Source organism: Carassius auratus, chromosome 12, assembly GCF_003368295.1.
Source record: "Carassius auratus strain Wakin chromosome 12, ASM336829v1, whole genome shotgun sequence".
NCBI classification, from domain to species: domain Eukaryota; kingdom Metazoa; phylum Chordata; class Actinopteri; order Cypriniformes; family Cyprinidae; genus Carassius; species Carassius auratus.
The window spans coordinates 15,639,079-15,665,259 of record NC_039254.1 but is presented as its reverse complement, the minus strand read 5'-3'; the positions used below and the strand labels follow the sequence as shown (position 1 = coordinate 15,665,259).

General features: G+C 41.5%; 1 protein-coding gene across 2 annotated transcripts in view; it reads left to right on the top strand.

Annotated features, from left to right (window-relative positions):
* LOC113111947 (cGMP-dependent protein kinase 1) overlaps positions 1 to 26,181 on the top strand; it is a 167,055-nt gene that overhangs the window by 27,904 nt on the left and 112,970 nt on the right. For both annotated transcript variants that reach the window (XM_026277220.1, XM_026277219.1), the window contains exon 3: positions 23,451 to 23,564. In XM_026277220.1, coding sequence (XP_026133005.1) covers positions 23,451 to 23,564 — 114 coding nt within the window. The remainder of the gene's footprint in view (positions 1 to 23,450; positions 23,565 to 26,181) is intronic.

The window sequence follows — 26,181 nt, the reverse complement described above, 5'->3', positions numbered from 1 at the left end:
CTCCCTCGAAGGCGAATCTCAAGGACCGTCTTTGTTGGGGCGCTGTTTGAATGTGAAAGCGTCATTCAGATCCATAGACAGAAACCAATCCTAGGGGGCAAATTTGTGCGAGGATCTGATTCAAAGTCAACATTCTGAACGACCATTACATGAGGGCCTGATTCAGACATCTGAGATCGAGAATCGGTCTGAGCTCACCATGAGGAAGTGTCATCTGTAGAAGCCTGACTTGATCTTCACTAAAAGGACTGATTCCACAGCACCCTTTGCAAGCAGTGTTTGCACTTCATCTTGAAGAACAGGAGATTCGTTGTCCTGCACCGAAGTCTGCACAACACCTCTGAATACAGGCAGCCAGCGAGCGAACTGAAGCGAGAAGCCTCTAAAAAACCTACACCACTCAGAGGTGCTCGAAGGGGTGGGGAATGATCACAAGCCTTCTGCGAGAGGTTCAGGCATTTGTGAGAACTTACACTCTCGACTTCCTTCTTAGGCTCAGGGTCCAGCACTACACAAGGGTGGGGACCTTCGGCGCTTAGTTCAATAGTGGAAGAACCAGCTGAGCTTCTAGCTTCCGGCTTCTTGCTTCGTCACAGAGTCAGCGAAGAGATGGTCTCGCCACTGAAGGAGAAGATTCTGATGAATTGGACATTGGTAGTTATGCAACTACACACATGTTAACAATAAGGCTTCAGTGACAGAGTAAACAGGATTTTCCCCAACTAGTCATCAATGACAACGCAATGGGAGTTATCTGTCGAGTTTTTTTTGTTTTTTTTGGCTCAAACAGAGATCATGGTTCTCCCATGATTCTGAACTAAAAGTAATTTGTGATTTGTGATTTGTGACTTTGATTTAACATCAGCACTTACGGAAAGGAACTTCAGTTTGTCTTCAAATGAAATGCAGGAGATGTAAGGAGATGCTTTCCAAAGGCAATGTATTAAGAGGCAAGCAGCTTTGAGAAATTGATTATTCTGTAATTAGTGTGACCGGGAGAGTGTCTAGATTCAAATTATATGTCTGCAAAAGCAGTTCTATCACATGAGTCATGATGGACATTTTAAAGCAGACTTGGTGCACACCCAAATTCGAAAACTGTTTTCACACCAACCAAATGAATTGAACTGAATTGAAAATGAGAAAGGCTGTGTGAAAAACATCTTGTAGGAGCTCTTTTGTAAAGATAGACCCATATTTCACATGCACATTCCATTAAAATGATCTAATCGAATTTAATACCAGCCAAGATCTGAGATAGAGAGGAGGATATGAGATGTGGAATTGGGTATGGTATTGGTGGGAAAGACATGTGTTTTAATTAAGGAATCTAGCAGATGTGATCTAGTAGATAGGGGAAAAACAGTGGTCTGACGACAGAACCCTAGGGTACTCTGTAATGAGGAAGCTATATATATAAAAAAAAAAGATATAAAAAAAGTCAAGGAAAGCACACATTTAGGGAGGAAGGTAAGCATACTAATGTTCAAAAGGTTTCTTCTCAAAAATTCATAATGTTACTAAAGATTTCTGTATAAAAATAAATGCTTTCTCATTACAGAAAGAAATATGTACTGTATGTGTATACATATGAAGAGTTTGGTTCCAAAACGCTATAAATCCATTCAATGTTTTTTTTTTTTTTTTTTTTAGAAAGTGGCAAGATGAAAACCACTATTTTCTGTTTCAAACTTTCACATGGCATCTTTAGGTTATGATAACATTAAAATTTAAATCCAGATGTAGATCTTAATATTTCATATAGATTTATTATGAAAAATGTACATGTACATATACTATAAACTTTCATATTTCATATAGATTTATTATTATATATTATATATCTATAATTTATTTATCTCATATACACAAGCTCATATACACAATATTAATTCTTTTTCCACTGTACCACGACTTTATGCTCTGTACTGTACATTATTTCTGTTAAGTGACAAGACTTTTGTCTAAGCAAAGTAAATTAAATAACTAAAAATCAAGGCATGATAAGATTTGTTTTTGGTAAACTAAGCGTAATCTAGAGGCCTTTGCCTTTCATATAAGCCATTCTTAATGATCAACTCAAATTAGAGATGGGTTGCATAGTTAGCTGTGTCAATAGAATTTTTTTTTTTCTTTTTTTAAATTGGGGTCACAGTAGTGAGTTTAAAACCGGACTTTCCCTGTCGACAGACTATTATTAATAATATATAAAGTATCTTGACCAACTATATCGAAGATCTGTTTTAAAAAACGTGGTGGAAGGATGTTGTGAGGAGAAAAAGTAGGTTTCAATTTTATCACGATTTCCTTACATATCTTAAGAAAAATCTGTGTAAATTCACTCCACTGTGAGCAGGAAAAAGAGAGATTGGATACAGGTTTTATTGAGGTAAACATTTGAGTTTGAGTATTATTGATTTTGTTGGAGAAGAAATAGAAAATTTTTCACATTCAAAAGAAGAGCAAGCAAATGAAGGCTTAACAGAGGGTATAATAACAGAGTCAGTGGCTGAGAATAACGTTCTAGAACAGTGAGAGTATTTTTACAATAATATCAGATAAGAATTTACGCTTAGCAGTCCTGACAGCCCTTTGAAAATTCTGTAAGGAAACATTCAACATTTCAAATGATATTTATATGATATAAGTTCGAGCCATCGACATTTCTGTCGTATAGTGATCGGATATCGTCATTGATCCAGGGCTGTGACTTGTTTTGAGGATGGATGAGCTTTCAAGGTGCAGTAAAATCCAAAACTTCTGAACATTTGCTGTTGAAAGAATATGCTCGTCAACATTTGGGTATGATGAAGCAAGATCAGAAATAGGTAAATATTTATCCCCCAAATACAGTTCGGAGAAGACGTGATTGGAGTGAGAAGTCAATGTGTGAGTCCACCGTGCTTGATATTGTAAGGTTACAGGTGGAACAGGCAAAAGTGTGGAAAAGGGCACTGGTCTGTGATCAGAAAGTGGAGTGTCACAGATGTCAAATGTCAGCCACAGGCAGACCTTATGTCAATATTATATCAAGTGTATGACCATGACAGTGTGTAGAACTATTTACCAACTGAACAACATTCAAGGAAGACAGTAGATTTAGAAATTCCTTAGCTAAGGCATTGGCTGAGCAGCATACATGAATATTAAAATCACCAAGTATTAAAATATGATTATATCTGATCAAAAAATCTAAGTTACCAGGGAATATTTACCTATTCGAAGAAATCCACAGACCAACACGTTCTGCCGAGCACCAAGAGATCCGGGTTGGCGGCAGACGGAATCCGGTGGCACTAAGGCTGACAAGAGGCCAGCTTCAGAGTTGTCTCTCTGGCGTCTCTTATGTGGAACCCCAGGAGCACACCAGTGTAGGTAGTCAAACGAACTGGAGTGCTTAGGTGGTGAATGGAACTGGAACATAGTTTTTTAGAATAGAGTTTTTGCATAGCATGATAGATATCAATAAGTTGCTGGCGATTGTAAACAAAGAATGACTGGATGGAAATAGTAGAGTCAATAAAAACCAGGTGAGTAACGAAAGACAGTGGATGGCACGCCATACACATTTGCCCTTTGTGTAATAAGTTACAGAAACTGTTAAACGCAACAACTTAAATAATAAAAACACTTACCGGTAAACAACGCCTTCTCCAGACAAAGAGGGAACTGCTCCATCTTTCAAGAATAACCTTTGTGCGAATCGGCATTAAACTGATTGAGATTGAGGAAGCTGTCCTCAGCAAAATGTGCTGCACATAGTTTTACATGTGGATTATAATTTTCGGGAACCGAGTTAAACATAAATTGTAACCATTGATCTCTAAGTACAGCATCCCTGGGAAGGCCAAACAAAGGTGATTGGACTCAGAGATGAAAATAACAGAGTTTCGACGACATGGCGACAAACACAAACACAACTCTTCTCCGTCGGAGCACAACAAGACCACGCCCCCTTTTTTGTGAATTCCTGTGGGCGGAGATTAGTTAAAAAACTGTTCTTGTGATGTTATTAATGAAGGAAGTAGAGGGATGTAGTCCAAACTGGTCGTTCGTTGTAAGCAAATTCTGTTAAATAAAATATCTCGCTTGGCATTGAACTTTGAGCTTTAGAATTTTACAGATATTATTTATAATCTAACAAAACATTACACACTAACTAAAGTTTAAAACTTCATGGGATCATGAAGAACGGGACCTTTAAACACAGAATCGGCTTTACTGATGAAATGCGCATGACAATCACATGCAATATATCGTGCAGCCCTTGTTTGTTGATAACAAAGTACAAAGCAGATGAGGAAAATTAGGATGCCAGGTTTATTCAACCTTTTTTTTCAAATGGCGTTTATCACGTTTTGGAACAAAACTCTTCATATACACAACAGTAATTTAACATTGTATAGATATTTGTATTCATGTGTGTGTGTGTGTGTGTGTGTGTGTGTTTTGGTCAAGTAAATAAAGAACTTAGGAATTTATTTCTTCTTTTTCTTAATCTTCCTGAACATTTGAACAGTAGTATAAGTCAGCAGAGGATCGCAACAGTTTGATAACAAAGTTTGATAATTTGATGACAAAGTTTTTTTTTTGTTTAATTTTAATTGGATCACATTCCTGAATTTTAATAAAATTTATGATAATGTGCAAATGGATGAAAATGTGAAAAACAAACATTTTTATTCATTTATATTAATTTTGTTGACAATATTAATACTGTGTAATGTTTTCTGTAAATGTATGTATATAAATTGAATTTATAGGTGCTATTAACTCAGAAGTTATCCTAATTTTATCTAAAGGTTCCACTTAAAACCTGACATCCTTTAAAGATGGTCAGACACACAACCTGTATGAATGTATTTATTTATTGTATTTTTTTTTTTTTTTTTATCAGAGAGGAGGTTTAATATAACAAGAGGGTTATTCCAGCTGAGCTGTATCTTTTCATGATAATTCCTCTATCATGCTGAAAGGGCCCATGTGCTGCCCTAGATGCAAAGCCTTTTTTATCAACATGGCTTTCAGAAGCTCATCTCATTCACAAGTTTATGCCTTCCCTGTTCTATTGTAAGCAATGTCAACTAACAACTCAGTGTTAAAAGCATTGGGAACATTTATGTTGAGAGCTACATATGGTAAAAAAGACTAGTAAGCAGAAAAGAGATGCTGCTCTTTAGTTCTGGTCTCATGTGTGATGCTCTCGAGAGGGGAGTGGGTTCAGGGTGAGGTTTGAATACACACTGAAAGTATGAGTGGCCGTTCCATCGATCAGCACCACTCTTCCTCGAGTTCCTCCAACACTGAGGCACTTTACCTGGAGAGCGCTGCGATGGGACTCCTACACAAAACCATCAGAGGTGCCTCAGGTCTCACAGAATGTCTGAAATTATCCCGCTTTTTCAGCAAGGTGATCTGTGAGACAAAAACAGTGTGCTTGACTCTTCAGGAACGTGAATGTTGGGTTGTCCCATATAGAATCTCCTGCCTCAGAACGTCTGACCCGTCATTCATTCAATCAAGTCAAATGCATCATTTGGGAATTTATTATTAATTTTGTTGATATTTTGTCTAATTCACATTCAGATACCAATAAATGCTCTGTTTTTATGTTTACTTTGTAGCAGGGCTGTTCAGTCCATATAAGCTGTGAATGCTCTGCGTACTCATGCCATTTGAGAGAATGGGTTTGTGGACTGGCTAATTAATATAAAATTCCTCTGTCATTTGAGGTGTTACTTACATAATCTATGCTGTATGTAATTGTCCATAAACTGTTTATTTGCCAGACAGCTGTAATTTTCTGCAAATATGTGCCAGTTACACTGAGGAGGGATTTGGGTCAGTAGATCCACAAACGATTTGGAATTTACACTTGATTTCATTGAATTGTTAATATTGTTCTGTGTTCTCATTGGTTTATTGGCATGTGGGTGATTTTATGCACAAGAAAAGCTGTCTGAGAATTACTTGCACAAACAGAAAACTGTGCTGGTGCTGCTAGATCTTGATTAGAAAAAAATATGATGCAAAACTAACTCGACTGAATCAAAAAAAAAAAAAAAAAATCTGTATATCATTTCAAAGTCTGATGGAAAATAAATATAATAAGTACTATTTTTTGTTAAAAAAATATTTTCTTTCTTTTTCTAACAGTAAATTATTATTTGCTCAGTCTCATTTTAAACCCATATGACTTATGCTTCCATGGGTTAAAATAAATAAATACATAAATACATAAATACATATGTCAAATACATAAGTCATTGTTGTGTAAAGCATCAAACAGGCATTACAAAAAGTAATTACATATACCCTACTCTTTTGGATCATGTGAGTAAATGATGACAGGATTGTAATTTTTGGTTTTTGTGAACTTTATTTATTTTCTTTATTTTATTATTATTACTATGAAAATATGAAATTATTTCTTTAATGAATTCGTTCAAAAGGCTGATTCATTCAGGAGTGGAGTAAATGGTTCTTTATGAATGGTTCATTGAATCATTAGGCTTGTTCGACTTGAAGCGGGTCATCACCATTGTCATCACGACTGATGTGTGGCATCAAAGAACCGCAAGAGCTTAGAGAGCAGACGACTCCTTCTGCTTTTGAATCGCTCTCGCGGTACTTTGATGTCACACACCGATCGGTCTGTGCAATGCCACTTCAAAGCCAGCACATATGCCAATGGTTCAACCTGCCAAATGGTTCACCAAATTCGTTCAAAATGTGGATTAAGAAATGAAATGCCGCTGTGGGTTGCTCGGAGATTAACATTTTTGCTTTGTCTTTATCTTCTGGTTGGCAAAATTGAGCAAAACAGACAACATTGTGTCTAAAATAACACAATATTAACTTCTTAATGAACTGTTTTATAAGATGAGGATCACATTAACACTAGTGTGATATTGCACTTAACCTACAGCTCGTGTGATATTTCTTAACTATGTGGTGTAAATATGAGATATGATGTGATGTAAATATGAGTAAATATGATCTCAAATGGCATTTTGCCTCATATCTTGAATTTTAGGGACATTTTTTAGGCTCCATCATGCTGTAAGTTGTTGCCCTACCTCATATTAGTCATGAATCGACTGTATGAAATGCAGATGATCCACATAGGTCTGGGGCGGGGCAAGCGCGTCAAATGCGTTAATAATTTTAGTGCGTTGTTTTTCTCCATAATTAATCTAATAGACGCGTTAAATTACCAGCCCTCATTTTATATATATAAATAAAAGAATCTTAATGCAGGTTCAAAATGTGGCTATTTTAAGCTCCAAATAGACAAAAGCACCATATATGTAGTTCAGATTACTTGTGTACTATATTCTAAGTCATCTGAAGTCAAAAAATATTTTAAGTTATTATTTAATGACAATCTTCCCACTAACTGTTTGCTAACTGGAGATTCACTCTGACCAGACCACTGAAAATATCAGTTCAATTTTCTAATGAATTGTTCTGTGTGTTATTTGTGAAAAAACCATCCCATCCCAATTGTGAATCAAATTAACTGGTTCATTGAAAATAACTAACCCACAATAATAATATTTTCACCATCAGTCATGGCCACTGTTGTATACGAAGAAGTGTTGCCGGAAACTCTCATGAACTGTATAATTAACATCAAGTGAAGTGAGAAAATAGTAACAAGATTTCTATTTTTGGGAGAAATTTATCCTTAAGTGTCTCCTTACCTTTGTCCTTGAATAAAATAAGTACAGGTGGGAGATTGGTAGTCTCAGTCATGCTGGTTTAGGGTGAGCCAGAGTAATTGGCCTCCAACCGGTGGATTCATTAACACAGAATCTAATTCCATGTTCTCATTTGAAATAGCAGCAATGTGTTGCATGCTGTGAAGCAAATCATACGAGTGCTGTCTTTACTTCTGAGAATTACTCATTACAGTCATATGATATAAGATCCTGAAGATGCTTATCCTCAGAAGATCTTTAACCTATTCTGTAATAAATAACCCATTGTTTAATAAAACCCACCAGATTTAATATATAGACCTCATGTCCTGTAAGTCCAAGTGTCATCCTCAATATTCAGAGCTCACCTCAAATGCTCCTTTCTTCAAAACCACATTTCCTCACCCTTTTATGAGGACAGTGACTCAGATTGTTTACAGAGCATTGCATAACCAATTACTGTAGAGTGGCACTAGTGAAGCTTTAAAACTGTAGCTCGCAAGTTACTTAACAAAAAGTAGTAAACTACATCACAGCTATTTAAGGAAGGAATTTCATTTACGAAGGTGTTTAATATCCATTTTGAGTGTTGGGAGGCTTTAAAATGTTTTTTTTAGGTTTCTTAAGAAAATATAGTTAACTACATTGAAAATACATTAAAGTTGCCATCAGTAATGTTTGGCAAAAAAAAATCAAGTCATACTCCACATTCCATACAAGATGGGGGCAGTATGCCTCAATAAAGTGAATTGGTCTACTCTAGAGTAACAAACGAGAAACGGCAAAGTCTCTATGCTCCGCCCCTACTTTCACAACAACACTACAGCCATAGCCGAAGCCTAACTGTGCGTTCACACTGCCGGCGTCGAGAGCGGCAAAAATCGCTCTTGCCGCTCTGCTCACGACGCTGCAGAAAGATTTGTGAGCGCTCAGACGCTCTAACGTAGATCGAATGCTTATTTTATATTTAAAGCGGCCGCAAAGCAAACAAGCTGGTTGATCTCGTGCAGACTAACCACAAGGAGTTATAAGTTAACCTCTTTAAATATTGTTGTGGACGAAATATTAGGATCCTTTACTTAAAATGAACAATCTCAGACACCTTGGTCCACGTATCACTTTTAATTTATTTTTTATGTCCCTGTACGCAAACAGGGACACATCATAGATTAATACAAATGCTAAACAGCAATAATCAACCTGTCCTTTATTCTGCTTGGGAACTGTGCCAACTCTCAAGCATTCACCGTGAGACACACACAATTGACTCTTTGCACACGCTTTCACGCCACACATAAATTTTTTCACGCACAGAAAAACCACGAAGCAAAGAGGACACAGAGACCAACAGACTAGACAGAGCAGGTTAGTTATGATGTAATAAAAAGGGTAACGTTAAGTTCCCTTTCAGTCGGTCACTCTCGACGCCACGTCGGATGACCGACGAATATGGGATATCGCTTCGATAGACCAATCTACTTCGAGTGTAAACTAAACGAGCCAATGCACATTGGCATGCAATTATTGCATCCAGCTGCCGCTGATCACTGCGTGAGTATAAGAGGGCAGCAGGTGCAATGCATACCAGCTTTTCGCTTCGGAGCCGAGCGTTAGTATCGCTCTGCTCAACTGTGTCTGCTGTGAACTACGGGTTCAGCACGCTCTCGGAAGCTTCGTGTGTTGGCGAGACGGCGCTTCAGCGGCGGTCGTTCCTGTGTCGAGTGGACTTGCACACTTCAGGTTGCACTACCCCTGTCGTGTTGCAAGTGGCCATCCCCCCTGTGCGCCTCAGCACTGAAAGAGCATTTCCTAAAAGAGCAAATTCTCTCTAAAAGAGCTTCACGGGTGCGTCTTTGTAAAGACGACGGATCGTCCTTATAAGGATGCCGTTTCACCCGTGCGTTTCTGGGTGCGGTCGTTACCTGGCACCGGGTGATGGTCACGATCGCTGCCTCACGTGTCTGGGCGTCGAGCACGCTGAGGTGGCTTTCGTGGATGAGTCATGTTCTCACTGCGGGAATATGACCATCTCGGAGCTGCAAACCAGGCTCCGCTACCTTCAGGGGGGCGGAGTCCCGTTGCCGCGGCCGCGATCTGGGGCTCGTTCTGGCGGCCGACAGACGAGAACCACTTCCGGCAGTAGCGCGAGTGGTTTGAGGATCACAGTGGTGGCAAACCCCGCAGGGAACCAACCCTCTGGGGACCATCACTCCTCTAGCACCTCCGATCCAGTGGAGCAACCCACGGAACGCGCTGGGCCCTCTTCAGGGAGCGTACCAGCGGTATCCAGTGGGACTCCCCCCGACCAGATGTCGATCTCAGCATCGGAGGGAGAGCTGTCGGATCACGGTTCGGTTGCGCTACCGTCCTCTGGGATGGTGACAAAGCCTGATTCGGATCCCGAAGTGGCAGCTATGCTTTCCCGGGCCGCCGAGAGGGTAGGGCTCGAGTGGAATCCCCCACCGCGTCCCGAGCCCTCACGGCTGGATGATTGGTTTCTCGGGGTGGTGCGCGCTGGTTCTCAGCGCCCCACCCCAGTGCCTTTCTTTCCGGAAGTGCATGACGAGCTCACCAAGTCGTGGATGGCACCTTTTACTGCCAGAAACCAGCCGGTGGGCTCCTCCTCCCTCACCACCCTCGAGGGCGGTGCAGCGAAGGGGTATTCAGGAATCCCGTCGGTGGAGCGGGCGGTAGCGGTGCAATTGTGTCCTAAGTCCGCCGCCTCCTGGCGTGGAGACCCGGTGCTCCCTTCCCGGGCCTGTAGGCACTCGTCTGGTCTGACCGGCAGTGCCTATGTGGCTTGCGGGGAAGCTGCTTCCGCCTTACACGCTATGGCGTTACTGCAGGTGCACAAGGCTAAGGCACTGAAAGACCTGCACGAGGGTGGTCACGATCCAGCGCTTCTGGAAGAGCTCCGAACCGCCACTGACCTTGCGCTTCGAGCGACGAAGGTCACCGCGAGTTCGCTGGGTCGTGCGATGTCCACATTAGTGGTCCAGGAGCGCCATCTGTGGCTGGGTCTGGCAGACATGAGGGACACCGACAAGGTCCGGTTTCTCAATGCCCCTGTGTCCCAGACCGGCCTCTTCGGCGACGCAGTCGAGATTTTGGCCCAGCAATTCTCGGCTGCCCAGAAGCAGACTGAGGCGATCCGACACATCCTGCCCCGGCGGGCAGCTGCTGCTATCTCCACCCACCCGCCGGCTGCAGTGCCCCAGCCTGCTCGTCGCCGAGGGCAGCCCCCTGCATCCGCCCCTGCTCACGCGTCGCATCTGCAGCAGCCTCCAAGTGGTGCCGTTGAGCTGGGCACAGGCAGGCTGCCCCTCCCGTCCTGGCCCCCGTCAAACCTGACGGTAAGCAGAAGAGCAAGAGGCCCTGGGACGGGTGACCCAGAGAGAGGTAGCTGCTTTCTGGGGGATGGTGTAGGCACCTCTCCCTCCCCTGGAGGAGGGCCAGGCGGAGAATTTGGAAATCTCGACAGGAGAGTAGTTTCCTCCCTCTCTGGGTCCCAGGAGGGCACGGAGAGTTGCGGACGGCCAAGCACCGGACCTCACTCATCCTCCTCCTTCGCCAGATGGCAGCTGCGGGCGGTTCGAGAGCGTCAACAAAGGCCCTACTCACGCACCCTCTGCCAACCCGTGGAACCAGGTGAGCCCTGCACCCCACACTCGCACCACACTCCGGCCTGCTCACAAGCCGCCCGAGTTGGGCCCCTGTGTTCCACCTCGCTGCCCCACTGCGGGTACGGCTGTGGTTCTGCTGGTCCCGCTTGTACGGTTCTTAGGCGCCTGGTCAGCGCTACCCAGCCCGTCTCGCTGGCTTCTGCGAACCATCAGCCTCGGCTATGCGATTCAGATCGCCCGGCTTCCCCCCAAGCTCTGCGGTGTCCGCTTCACTACAGTGGAAGCGTCCGATGCCCCTGTCTTGCGGAAAGAGATCGCAGTCCTACTGGCGAAGGCCGCGATAGAGCCGGTCCCTCCAGCCGATATGAGGAAGGGGCTTTACAGCCCGTACCTCATTGTACCCAAGAAAAGCGGTGGGTTACGACCGGTCTTGGATCTGCGAGTTTTGAATCGGGCCCTCTATCGGCTACAGTTCAAAATGTTGACACAGAAACGCATTTTCAGGTGCGTCCGTCCCCAAGATTGGTTTGCAGCGATCGACCTGAAGGACGTGTACTTTCATGTGTCCATACTTCCGCGCCACAGACCTTTTCTGCGGCTTGCGTTCGAAGGACTAGCATATCAGTACAAGGTCCTGCCCTTCCGGCTGTCCCAGTCTCCCTGTGTCTTCACGGAAGTCACGGAGGCAGCTCTCGTTCCTCTCAGAGAGCAGAGTGTTCGCATTCTCAATTGGCTGATACTAGCACAGTCTCGAGATCAGTTGTGCGAGCACAGGGATGTGGTGCTCCGGCACCTGAGCCTGTTGGGCCTTCAGGTCAGCTGGGAATAGAGCAAACTCTCACCATTGCAGAGGATCTCTTTTCTCGGTATGGAGTTGGATTCGGTCGAACGGACAGCACGCCTCACAGAGGAACGTGCGCGGTCGGTGCTAGCCTGCTTGAATACGTCCAAGAGCAGGACGGCGGTCCCACTGAAACTCTTTCAGAGGCTCCTGGGGCATATGGTGGCCACAGCGGCACTTACACCGCTCGGCCTATCACATATGAGACCGCTCCGGCACTGGCTTTATGGCCGAGTCCCGAGGTGGGCGTGGAAGCGCGGCACTCACCGGGTCCAAGTTACACCGGCCTGTCGCCAAACCCTCACTCCGTGGTCAGATCTGGCATTCCTATGGGCAGGGGTGCCCCTAGAGCAGATCTCCAGGCATGCTGTGGTTTACACGCATGCCTCCACCACCGCCGGGGGGGCCACGTACAACGGGCATGCAGTCTCAGGGGTTTGGACGGGCCCGCAGCTGCAGTGGCACATCAATTGCCTAGAGTTGTTAGCAACGCACCTTGCCTTGAACCGTCTCAAAGGTCTCTTACGAGGCAAGCCTGTGCTGGTCCGATTGGACAACACTGCGACTGTTGCGTACATCAACCACCAAGGTGGTCTGCGCTCTCGTCGCATCTTGCAACTCGCCCGCCACCTCCTCCTTTGGAGTCAGAAGGTTCTGAGGTCACTTCGTGCTGTTCACATTCCAGGCCTGCTCAGTCGTACAGCCGACGAGCTGTCTTGAGCAATGCTCCCGGGAGAATGGCGACTCCATCCCCTGACGGTCCAGCTGATTTGGAGGCGGTTCAGAGCCGCTCAGGTAGACCTGTTTGCTGCTCCAGAGACCTCTCACTGCCAGGCTTTCTACTCCCTGACCGAGGGAACTCTCGGCACGGACGCACTGGCACACAGCTGGCCGCGGGACCTACGCAAGTATGCGTTTCCCCCAGTGAGCCTTCTCGCACAGACGTTGTGCAAAGTCCAGGAGGACGAGGAGCAAGTCTTACTAGTAGCGCCATATTGGCCTACTCGGACCTGGTTCCCCGAACTAGTGCTCCTCTCGACAGCCCCTCCTTGGCTGGTTCCTCTGAGGAGGGATTTACTGACTCAGAGACGGGGCACCATTTGGCACCCGCGTCCAGACCTTTGGAAACTCCATGTTTGGTCCCTGGACGGGACGCGGAGGTTCTAGGTGACCTACCCCAAGAGGTAGTTAACACCATCACTTCGGCAAGAGCACCGTCTACGAGACACGCCTATGCCTTGAAGTGGAACCTGTTCGTTGAGTGGTGTTCTTCTCGCCGAGAAGACCCCCGAAGATGGCCGATTGCGGCCGTGCTATCCTTTTTGCAGCAAGGGTTGGAGCGAAGGCTGTCTCCCTCCACCCTCAAAGTCCAGGTTGCCGCTATTGCTGCGTACCATGACCCTGTGAATGGGAAGTCTTTGGGTAAGCATGACCTCATCATCAGGTTCCTTAGAGGGGCCAGGAGGTTAAATCCATCCCGGCCCCCCTGTATACCCTCTTGGGACCTGTCTCTAGTGCTTAAATCACTACAGCAGGGCCCATTCGAGCCTTTGCATTCAGTTGAGCTAAAGTTTCTTTCATTGAAAACTGTGCTCCTGCTTGCACTGGCCTCCATCAAGAGGGTAGGGGACCTGCATGCATTTTCGGTCAACGATTCGTGCCTAGAGTTCGGGCCGACTGACTCCCAGGTAATCCTGAGGCCCCGGCCTGGCTACGTGCCCAAGGTTCCCACTACACCCTTCAAAGACCAAGTGGTGAACCTGCAAGCGCTGCCCCTGGAGGAGGCAGACCCAGCCCTGGCTTTGCTTTGTCCTGTTCGAGCATTAAGGTGCTACGTGGACCGGACGCAAAGCTTCAGGACCTCAGACCAGCTCTTTGTCTGTTACGGAGGCCGGCAGAAGGGGAATGCCGTCTCTAAGCAGAGGATGGCCCACTGGATTGTGGATGCCATAACCCTGGCTTATCAGGCTCAGGATGTGCCCTGCCCGTTCAGGCTTCGAGCTCACTCAACTAGAAGTGTTGCATCCTCCTGGGCGCTGGCTCGTGGCGCCTCGCTGACAGATATTTGTAGAGCTGCGGGCTGGGCGACCCCTAACACGTTCGCTAGGTTCTATAGCCTTCGTGTAGAGCCGGTATCCTCCTGTGTTCTCACCTCAAACGGGTAGTGGCACTGAGAGGCCCCGGTTAGTGTCGGCTTGCTAAAACTGCTCCAGAGTGTCCGAACTGTAGACCCTGTTGAGTTCCTCCATCACCCTAGGCAGCTGGACGCGGCGGAACGTCCGGCGCCAGGCCTTCATGATGAATCCGTGAGAACCATGGAAGGCTGGGCTCCATATTGAGACCTAAGCGGTACTCGTATGTGTATAGTCCACGGTATAGCCTTAGAGCCCGTGTTTCCCCGGCAGACTTCTGCCTTCCCAAGAGGGTTTTAATCACCTCAAATTTCTCCGTATACTCCTAAACGGATGCTATATGTGTATTTGCCTCCGAGACCTCCTTCGGGAAGGATGGGGCTTCCGCAGCGTCCCGGCTCCAAGCGGACCGGGTACGTTTTCCCAGTGTTATCCAATCTCACCCAGTAAGGTAGTGCTTTGACAATGGTGAGTGGAGCTACTTGTTCTGAGCCCCGGCCTACACCTAATAGGGGCGCAGGCGGCTCGCACAGGGCACTGGAAGGGGCAGCACCCATGGCGCTTTGATAGGGATCCCATATTCGTCGGTCATCCGACGTGGCGTCGAGAGTGACCGACTGAAAGGGAACGTCTCGGTTACGTATGGTAACCCTCGTTCCCTGAAGGAGGGAACGGAGACGCCACGTCCCGTCGCCATGGTTGCTGTACCGCCGCTGAGCTGCCGGGTTCCCGGCTCGGCTCCTCAGCGAAAAACTGGTATGCATTGCACCTGCTGCCCTCTTATACTCACGCAGTGATCAGCGGCAGCTGGATGCAATAATTGCATGCCAATGTGCATTGGCTCGTTTAGTTTACACTCGAAGTAGATTGGTCTATCGAAGCGATATCCCATATTCGTCGGTCATCCGACGTGGCGTCTCCGTTCCCTCCTTCAGGGAACGAGGGTTACCATACGTAACCGAGACGTTATAGCTAGCTAATTATCAAACGCAGCTACGGTTAGCCATCGCTAACATTAGCACGTTTATCAAACAGCCTTCGATACATCTCTATGTTACAACTTCCCGAAAACAAATGCACAAACATATAAAACAAACTTCTAGCGAAATTCTAACAGCATCTAACTTACATATCCAAAAGAAATGTTGCAAGTTCGGAGTCGAACCTCATTTCTTTCAGGTCCATCAGTTGTCTCCAGCGATTGAAAGCAGTGCCGATGTTTACACTGGATCAGCTCCTTTTCTTATCGGATTTGATTTGTGATTCCGAGCGCGTTTGTTTCCCTGTAGCGGGTGGTGGTGGTAGGGGTCTCTTGCCAAGGGCTTCAGCCATCCTTCCGCTCTCTTCCCTGAACTGAAATGAAGAACTGGGCTGTACTTTCCACATGATTGACATCAGGTTCAGGCACGGCCACAAGCCGTGCGAGTTATTCATGTATTGCAGGTTGGCTGGTGGTTATGTTGCCCGCATACCACCTCCCATGGCCGAAACTGGTATTACGACACCTGTCGGGCAGGGGCTAGTAATGCTAATGCTAATTAAGGTTGATATCTCTGCAGCACTATAACTTGACATTTTTTTAATGACATCATCGCCCTTATTTCTTCTCATTCTTTTGGTGCGTATAGGTCATGTTTTGGATATTTTTACCTCAATTTTTGCATATGGCACCTTTAATAAATATATATATATATATATATATATATGTATATATATATATATATATATATATATATATATATATATATGTATATGTATATATATATATATATATATATATATATATATATATATATATATATATATATATATATATATATATATATATATATACACATACATACATACATATATATATATATATGTGTTTATAATAGTACAGTACAGTAGAATATAGTACTAGACACTAAAGTTGTCACTCTGTCTGCAAATGAATTAATATTAATTAGGATACAATTATAAAATTTACAGTTAACAAAACGGACATATTAAACTTGTTAAAAAAATACGTTTTTGAGTAAGTGTTACTCTGAAAGCTGCTCTTTTGAGAACTGCTGCTGAAAAATACGGTTAATAACGTTAATATAATTGCTACTTTCAGTTAGTTAAGATTCTAGGTAACACTGTGATAGTTGCTTTAGCATGCCTATTAATAACATATTGGTTGTTTATTAGTACTTATAATGCACATATTCTGCAAGACCATAGTCAGTGTTGGGAAAGTTCACTTTCTACATAAACTAGTTCAAAGTTCAATTCACAAATTTTAAAATGAACTAGTTCAGTTCATAGTTAAAACTACAAAATTTTGAACTAAGTTCACACAGTTCCAAAAATGAACTAGCTCATAGTTATTTTTTTCCATATGTTGCTGCTAGCTATTATTTTTCAAAATTATTGCAACAGCCCATATAGAATCACAGACAGCAATTATTTTATCAATTTTAACAATGAAGCTATGCGTCAGATTTCATCTTCATTTCCAATTTTGAATCCTTATCCAACCAAGGTTTACATTAGCATTGAGGAGACAGCATTTCTCCATTGTTGCTTTAATGCTTTGTCTCCCATTCTCACCGACCTTGTCATAAACATCATAATTTTTTTTTTTTTAATGATCATACGCCTACTTGCTACATGCTGCTGTCGCCTCCATGCTTTTTTTTTTTTTTTTTGATGACGCGTCATGCATGCGGCGGACGGTGGTGCGACACTGGTGGCTGGTGTTGCCCGATTGGGTGTTTTTCCGCTACATATTAAGACCCGTTTACGGTGTGTTTTAGCCAGGTTTTCGCCTGGAAGGCTCTATAGAAATCTGGCACCCTATTGAACGAAGTTAACCTGAGAGAGCATGCCATTCACAGACACCAGAATGAACGAGTTGACAGTAACGTTCATCAGGCAGTAATACAGCACATTCAGTTCACGTTCGCCCAAAATATTAACGAGTTCATGAACTATCATTCAATGAACGCGTTCATGCAAATCAAAACTTATCATCTACCTTAATAGCTATAATAATCAGCAAATTAGTAGTTTATTGACATTAACTACTACCAAATTCTACTAATTGCATGTACTCCATTATGACAATGTTTATCAGTAAAGCATTACAAAGATGCAGATATGCCAGCATAGAAGATACCCAGGATAATTTTTTCATCCTTTCATCAGTTTTTCACCTTGTTGTCTCCGAGCTCTAAAGGATGCCACATTTTGCTTCTTAGTAACAGTAGGTTATTTCCCTTGGTTGTGGATGCAGGCAGCGATAATAGAGTACCAGTCAGCACGTCCTGGCTGAAAACAGGCTGATAGTTACAGCTGCCCGATAACAACAGCCTTCTTTTGTGCCCGGCCTCATTCCTCATTTTACCCTGCCAAGATAAAGACATCAGAACATGATGGAAATCTAATAAAACTTCAGCTAAAGAGAAGACATTGACAGTGTTACATTCACTATGATGTATTACTGTGATGCAGCTGTCAGAGCGGACTTAAAACGTGTGACTTTGAATATGAAATGCTTGAGACTTGACTTTGGCATTCGAGTTGCTGTTACTTTTGACTTGAGCTGTCAAGAAATTGTAATATCAGCCTATGAGGTCATTGAAAACATGGTCCCATTGTTCCATGTTGATTACGGAGTTAGCTGGATTTAATTGTTGAAGATTTGACACAATCCTGGATTATTCTGTTCATCAAAGCTCATCTGAGTTGTTGTCATAGCAACAGGTCCTTAAGCTCAAACCCGCTGAGGAGCAGGTTTGCGTAACATGAACAGGATTAGATGGCTTGCGAAGGTGATACTCGAAGACTCTACCAGATGCTGCTTCACGCCGCCGCTTGCTATTACAATACCATTAGAATAATTTCAATTTATGATACCATTAGAAAAGTATATTTAACCCTTAAGAAATTATCATGATGTCTTTCCCAGCTGCCTAAGAACTCCACTTTTAGAAGACTTTCTAATAGCAATCTTTCTAAATTGCTTTGCTAATAGAATAGTTGAATTAAATTGCTATTTACTAAACTTACAGAAACTATATAAAATTCATGCAACCTGCTGAAATGTAAGAATAAAAGCATAATAAATTGGAAATGATGTAATAGTTAACCTGTGCTGAAATGGCTTCGCTTTAAGAAAATCCAGAAATATACATTTTAATTCTAAATTCGAAATATTGTGTGCATGTTTTTCCCCACTGATTTCTAGCAAATAACACATACATAACATGACATATGTCATAATATAACATGATTTTTAGCATGTTGCTAGCATGTTTCTGGTATGTTTTATCACATAGCCATGTTTACAATGATTGGACAGGTTGCAAATATTTTTATTGTAAAGTATTTTATATCTAATATAACCTAATAGTGTAAAATATACAGTATATAAAATATTTCCGTGTTTTTTTTTTTTCTGATTACAGATTTTATTAGTACTAGGCACAGAGAACGTAGTCAATATATTTTAATGAAATCTGCATCTTTGCTTGAACAATTAGCTGACCTGGAATTCCCATAGAGTAAACAACATAATTTTAGCTTTCCAGTGCCAACCAGCAGCTTTTCTCTTCAGCTATTACAGTCACTGAGGCCATGAATCTGGGTCAGTTTAAGTGTTTGGTAATTAATTTTCTTTTTCTTGTAGTATGTGACCTGATTTTATCCATCACAAGTTACTGCCTTATGTTAAAATTACTTAATGTGTTGTATTTCTAGCCATGGCAGCATTCAGGAAAACTACATTCTTTTATTAATATTTACTAAGACTTACAGACCAAAGCCCAGAATTTGGCTTTAAGGAATAGTTCACCTCTAGATGAAAATGTTATGAAAATGTAGGACTACTCACCCTGTAGTGAGATCTGAAGAAATATAACATTCCATCACTTGCTCACCGATGGATTCTCTGCAGTGAATGGGTGCCGTCAGAATGAGAGACCAAAACGGCTGATAAAAATCATAACGACAAGTAATCCAAACCAAAAAGCTGCACAATTCTGTCTTTAAGGTGGTTTAACTGTAAACCATTGCTTCTGTCATGAATACCATCCCATAATCCATAATAACACTTCCTCCAGTGAAACAGTCCCTTCACTGTTGTCCTTTCACATTAAAATCTACCAACATATTTGTTTAGAACTTTTTAGAACTCTTTTCGATTGTGAACATTAGAATTGTTATAATTTACATGTTTTGAATTCTTTACATATTTTTCTCCGGATTCAGATGAGACAACTTTTTTATGATAGAGACCAGTATTATGGATAGAGGCGCCAGAGGCAATGGTTTGAATTAGTTTAAAAATGTTTTAATGATAGATTTGTTTCCTACAAACTCTAAGCTTTTTGCTTCACATGATGTTAATGGACTAGAGTCATTTTTATCAGCCGTTTAAACTCTCATTCTGATGACACCCATTAACTGCAGTGGATCCCTTGGTGAGCAATTGGTGGAATGCTAAACTTACTCTTGATGAAAGTCTAGGATGTGAGAATCGACTCTGGTAGGACTCAAATCTGCCAGGTGTTTAGTTTTTATTATAATTTGTACATTTAAAAGCATTGCATCATCTTTACACGTTGTCTGAGTAGGCTGGTATTCACGGTGGGCTTAAAGTGGATGTTTTTTGTTTCATGCTGTTAGTACTTGGGATGGCCAGTGGTGTTTGAGATCCGTCATTAGACAGACCCCAGGTGGCAGGACAATAGAGCCACAACAAACTGATTCTGGGTATTCAGTGTATTTGTAGCCTTGTTTGGATTAGCCTTGCAGATAGCATCAGAGAAACAGAATAGCCTGCCAAGAAGTTTGATGAAGAAAATGTGTGGTTCTTCCCCCGTGGTGAGGATACCTTACTGTTAGTGTTCAGCTGAATAAAATTTGAGACAGACTCAAAACTGCAAGAGAAAAACAACGTCGGTGAATTTATGAATTTACAGGTGCATAATATTTCTTATACTATTAATATTAAGAAGTAAGATTATTTATTTATTTATTTTTGTATTTATTTCGTTTATTTTTGTGCAAATATTTCCAATTTATAATTTTTTTTTTGTTTAAAGATCTTTTTTAGTACTGCTCTTCAGAAGCTAATACTCATGTTTCCCAGAAGACCTTGTTCATCCAATTAAAAATGTTCCTAATGTATTTCTTCTGAAGGCATAATAATTTTTTTTTTTTTTTTTTTGCATTTGCATTTGCATTTTTTGTTCAAAAATATTGTTGAAAACTGGTGTTGTCAGAAATAATGTATAGGGGAAACCAATGTTACTTACCAATGAGAAGAAACAAAGCAACCTCGGCGTCTGATTGCAGGCCTCCCGCTCCTTGAGTTCCTCCAGTGCTGGAAAACTGATCCCATATTTACACAGGTTCTACTTCTTGCCTTATTGTAAGCCTTCTGTTGTTCTGCAGACGTTTTCCTCTTTTGTTTTTTTATCCGCCGTCTCTATCTTTCGGTCATCGCTCGGCCCAGCTGATGTCCGTCTGCATTGAGCGCCCTCTCATCCCCATCATGAGTAGACCCACCCCTTACTACTGATTGGCTACAAGTTTGTTTTGGTACTCTGCCTGACTCAGCTTTCTGAAGCGTTTTTGAAAGAATACATACCGTAACTTTAATTACTCACCCTCATGTCATTCCAAGCTCGTAAGACCACTAGAACACAAATTAAAATATTTCTGATGGAATCTGAGAGCTCTCTGACCCTCCATAGACAGCAAGGATATTACCATGATCATGGAAGATCAGAGAACTCTCAGATTTCAACAAAAATAGCTTAATTTGTGTTCTGAGGTTGAACAAGGTCTTATGGTTTTAGAACGACATGAGGGTGAGTAATTAACGGCAGAATATATATATATATATTAGTGCTGTCAATCGATTAAAAAAAATTAACTAATTAATCGCACAATTTTTTTAAATTAATCGCGATTAATCGCGATTAATCGCAATTAAAAGACTGAAACTTTTTGGATATGTAAATGTAAAATGTAAATAATTAATGTAAACTCAAGACAAAGAAACTATTTAAATTCAAAATATGATTGTTTATTGGAATTTTTGTTTAACTTGTAACACAGATTTTCTCATGTAAACAACATACCTGCAATAAACCATCAATATTCTCCAAATTAACTGTTGGCTTGAAAGCCATATTTATTACAGAAATAAAAACACAGGCATGTAAGTACCATTTGAATTTCAAAACAATCAATGCCAATAAAAAACAAAAATGATTTCCATGTTGAATTCTAAGTGGACTGCAAAAAAAATTCCAAAGTATAGTCATTGCCAGTGCTTTAAGTGGGCCGGTATGCACTGGTACTCAGTACTGCCACTTCCAAATATAGCTCTTGAGCGTACTGCCACCTCTCCGTGCGCCCAGAACATGCTTGTAGCGTACCGGTACGCTCATTTGGACATCTGTTTTAATAGAGGTTTTAATCTTTTACCTGCACTGCCGATTTTCAGAGCGCCCTTCACAATGCGAGCTTCCTAATTCATCCCACCCAAAGCAGAAACTACATTACCCATTCACCCTTAAGTTATACAAGTGAATAGCGCATGTGTCGCTTTTCCCACTGTTAAGTGTCAACAACTCAACGTGGCCGGAGAAGGTGTGTGAAACTCGTTGTGAGTTATACTAAAGCAAAATCTTGAGTATTTATTGTCTGATAAACATTAAAAACTGTCTGCGGAGGTTGAGTCGTCCTGCAGCCCCCGCTGGCTGTTCATTGGCTGCAGCATCTTTTTTCTAAGTTCTAAAAAAATACCGTAGACGGCAAGGCACAAATTTAGATATTCATTTATCTAATTAATCTATAGCCTATGCACAAATACAATATGATCTTTTTGTCCCCTTTTTGTTTTAAAGCTTGATGAAGAGAGAGAGCGCAAGTTGCTGCAGCTGCGAGGACAGTGATGCACGCGCACAGGAGTGATTGACAGTTCACGGCACTGTGTACAAAAAATACTCCGCTACACAATTATTTCGTTATTTCGTTTAAGCTTATTAACGTTAGCGTTACAGAAAGGTCTGATTTACGCACTGTTACAGTCATTGTTTTTTTTTTTTTTTTTAAACAATGACATTTGAGTTCATGATTTTAATGTTGCTGTTTCTTGTGGCAGACTAAATGAAGAGTAATGTTTCTTGTGGCAGACTGAAGAGTAATCCGGCAGAGTTTTATACTGAAACTTTCCGTCTAAAAGTCCTTCCTTGGTCTTATGCATATTTCTTTGCACGTTGAACACACATAGGCCACAACTGGAAATAAAAAAAAACTGCAACCGCGTTAATTGCGTTATTTTTTTTTAACGCGTTAAATATTTCAAATTAATCGAATGCGTTAACGCGCTAATTTTGACAGCACTAATATATATATATATTTTTTTTTAGGTGAACTAACCCTTTAACATATATTAAAATGGACAACAGTTCTTAGTTCATTTAAATTGTTATAAAACAGACACACACACACACACACACGCATTACACCTAATTATTAAGCTTGTGCCCCTGGTATGCTTTTTATCTGAACAACATGACATCACTTTCAGTCTGTGCACAAACACTGCTTTTGAGTGCTACCACGCTGTTGCCAGCGTTTAACAGGAAGCACTTCCTCAGACCTACTTTATTCCAAGTAGGGCCCTCCGGAAGCTTTGGTTTATTACGATCACTGCTTGAGGTGACAGAAGAGCTCTTCAGCCAAGACTGTTGTGGAATTTCCCATGAGCTAACGCAGAAGATGTTACATGTGTCTTGCACATGAATCCTGAAATAACAGTCCCAGGCCCACTCAGTATGGTTTCACTGCATCTCATCTAATAGTTTAGGGCATAATATTCTGCGAATCCTAAACTCCTTTCATTTTTTTCCATCTTTTCACTGGCCTATTTCTCTCTGTGCCCATTATATTAGAGAGCTTCTACCTTTCCCACCTCCCCCACTCCCCTCGAAGCTTCTGCTGTTGTCTGCTGGCCTAATGAAATGAGACTGTTATTGGAATGTATTAGGCCAGGCTCGGTCCGATCCAGGCAGCCGGCACGGATGCATTTCCAGACTGTCATGCTTGCTTTCATGAACAGAGCTTCATCAGTGGACTTAAGGATTTATCTTCTGATTGCTTTCAGATGGCAAGGTGGAGGTGACAAAGGAAGGGATGAAACTCTGCACCATGGGACCGGGGAAGGTGTTTGGAGAGCTCGCCATCCTCTACAACTGCACCAGAACTGCTACGGTACAGAGTGAGTGTGGAGAACAACAATGCACCTGCACATCCACAACTGCAAATTATTAAAGGGGTCATTCCTCGAGGTTAGATAAAGTTAGAAAATATTTAGCTGTAACTGTAATCAGAAAATAAATAAAAAAAGTGTAATTAAATTACAGGTTCTAATGAAAATGTTAACGATTACAAAGGAGGATTAAATCTGAATATTTTCACACACACATACAAATTTGATTGATTTCTTTCCTAAATTGCACTGACTGTTCTAAAATATGAGAGTCCAGTATTTCAGGAGTTTCGGACACAAAATAGGACATGCGCTTATTTAATAACTGTTTGATTTCCCGTCTGGAGTCTGACATTAATCAGTGATGAGTCCTACTGTAAGGTTAACCCTGCTTGCTTTAAATGTTGGAAGATATTTAATATGGAGTTAGAAATGTGTCTTTATTACATGCGAGAAAATAAAAGATCTGAGAGAAAAAAAAAGTTTGAGAGAAAAAGTTATCACAATGATAGCAAAAAAACATTTCATGAGAGAAAAAAGAATATTTGAGAGAAAAAGTTTTCATGCCAATAGCAAAAAATAATAATATTTGAGACTAAAAAAAGTTTTGAGAGAAAGTATTTTCTCATAGAACATAAAAAAATATACATTTGAAATTTTAAAAATTATTTCTGAGAAAAAAAATCTCTCTCAAAATAGTTTGAAAAAAACTCTCAAATATATATTTTTTGCTATCAGTGTGAAAATATTTTCTCAAAAAAAAAAAGTGTTTCTCTCGAAACGCTTTTCTTTGCTCTTGATGCAATTTCTTGCTCTCGTGTCAGGATTTTGCTTTCACTGTGAGAATTGTGTCATGGGCGGGGCCACGTTCCTATTGGCCAGTCGGGTGAGCATCGTCTTGTCTTGGGAGTCGAACTGAATCATTACACCATTGTTCGGTTCACCTGCATAGATGCCGCCTCTGCCTTATGGCTAGTTAAGTTGAGCACAGACACTCCAATGTTTGGGTAAGATGATGACACACAGCTGGCTGAGCAAGTTCAGTATCACTGAAGATTAAACATTAAAAAATAGCACTCATATTAATGAATGTGTATTATATTATTTGCTTGCTAATTGCTAGTAAAGCTAACCAGCCATCATGCTAGGTAAACTTGCAAACTCACCTGGTTTATACTATGTTTAAATCAAATGCCAAATTAATGTTTTGATTTAGATAGTTTCACGCCTTATTTAGTGAGTAGTGAGCAGTGATTGATATACCGTTTGAAAGTGTCCCACCTAGTTTTGTTTAAAATAGTCTTTGTATGGTTGTTGCACATGTTTAGCTACACTGCATGTATAGCTCGCAAACTCAGCTACACGGGGCTTATTCTAAATATTTTTTACCATCTAGCTGAGGTCTAGAGCTGACAAGGTAAATTGCAGGTCTAGGACTAACTCTTACATTAGCAACCCACAAATATGTTTGTGCCTGTACTGTCATGGTAATTATTTTTTCTTTTAAATCTTTCAAAGGGTATGTCAATCACTGTCTAACGTTAGGGTTGTAGGGTTGCCACCTTCCATGCATACTAACGTTAGTTGAAAGTTGTGCGGGAGGTTGTAAGAACAAGCAGTTACTCTTCAGGTGCTTTGAGGCTAGCAAGTGCAAAGGTAGAAACTAGCTCACTACTCACTAAATAAGGCGTGAAACTATCTAAATCAAAACATTAATTTGGCATTTGATTTAAACATAGTATAAAACAGGTGAGTTTGCAAGTTTACCTAGCATGATGGCTGGTTAGCTTTACTAGCGATTAGCAAGCAAATAATATAATACACGTTCATTCATGAATGAGTGCTATTTTTTAATGTTTAATCTTCAGTGATACTGAACTTGCTCAGCCAGCTGTGTGTCATCATCTTACCCAAACATTGGAGTGTCCGTGCTCACTGCTCAACTTAACTATCCATAAGGCAGAGGCGGCATCTATGCAGGTGAACCGAACAATGGTGTAATGATTCAGTTCGACTCCCAAGACAAGACGATGCTCACCCGACTGGCCAATAGGAACGTGGCCCCGCCCATGACACAATTCTCACAGTGAAAGCAAAATCCTGACACGAGAGCAAGAAATTGCATCAAGAGCAAAGAAAAGCGTTTCGAGAGAAACACTTTTTTTTTTTAGAGAAAATATTTTCACACTGATAGCAAAAAATATATATTTGAGAGTTTTTTTCAAAGTATTTTGAGAGAGATTTTTTTTCTCAGAAATAATTTTAAAAATTTCAAATGTATATTTTTTTATGTTCTATGAGAAAATACTTTCTCTCAAAACTTTTTTTAGTCTCGAATATTATTATTTTTTGCTATTGGCATGAAAACTTTTTCTCTCAAATATTCTTTTTTCTCTCATGAAATGTTTTTTTGCTATCAGTGTGATAACTTTTTCTCTCAAACTTTTTTTTTTCTCTCAGATCTTTTATTTTCTCGCATGTAATAAAGAACCAAAACTCACTCCATAATTTAACAGTTTAGGAAATTTAGAAATGTAAATTTAGAAATGTAATAAAAAACAATCAGTTTTATTACTCTAATAAATGTATTGAAATAGTTACTAGGGGTGTAACCCTTTTCGGTACA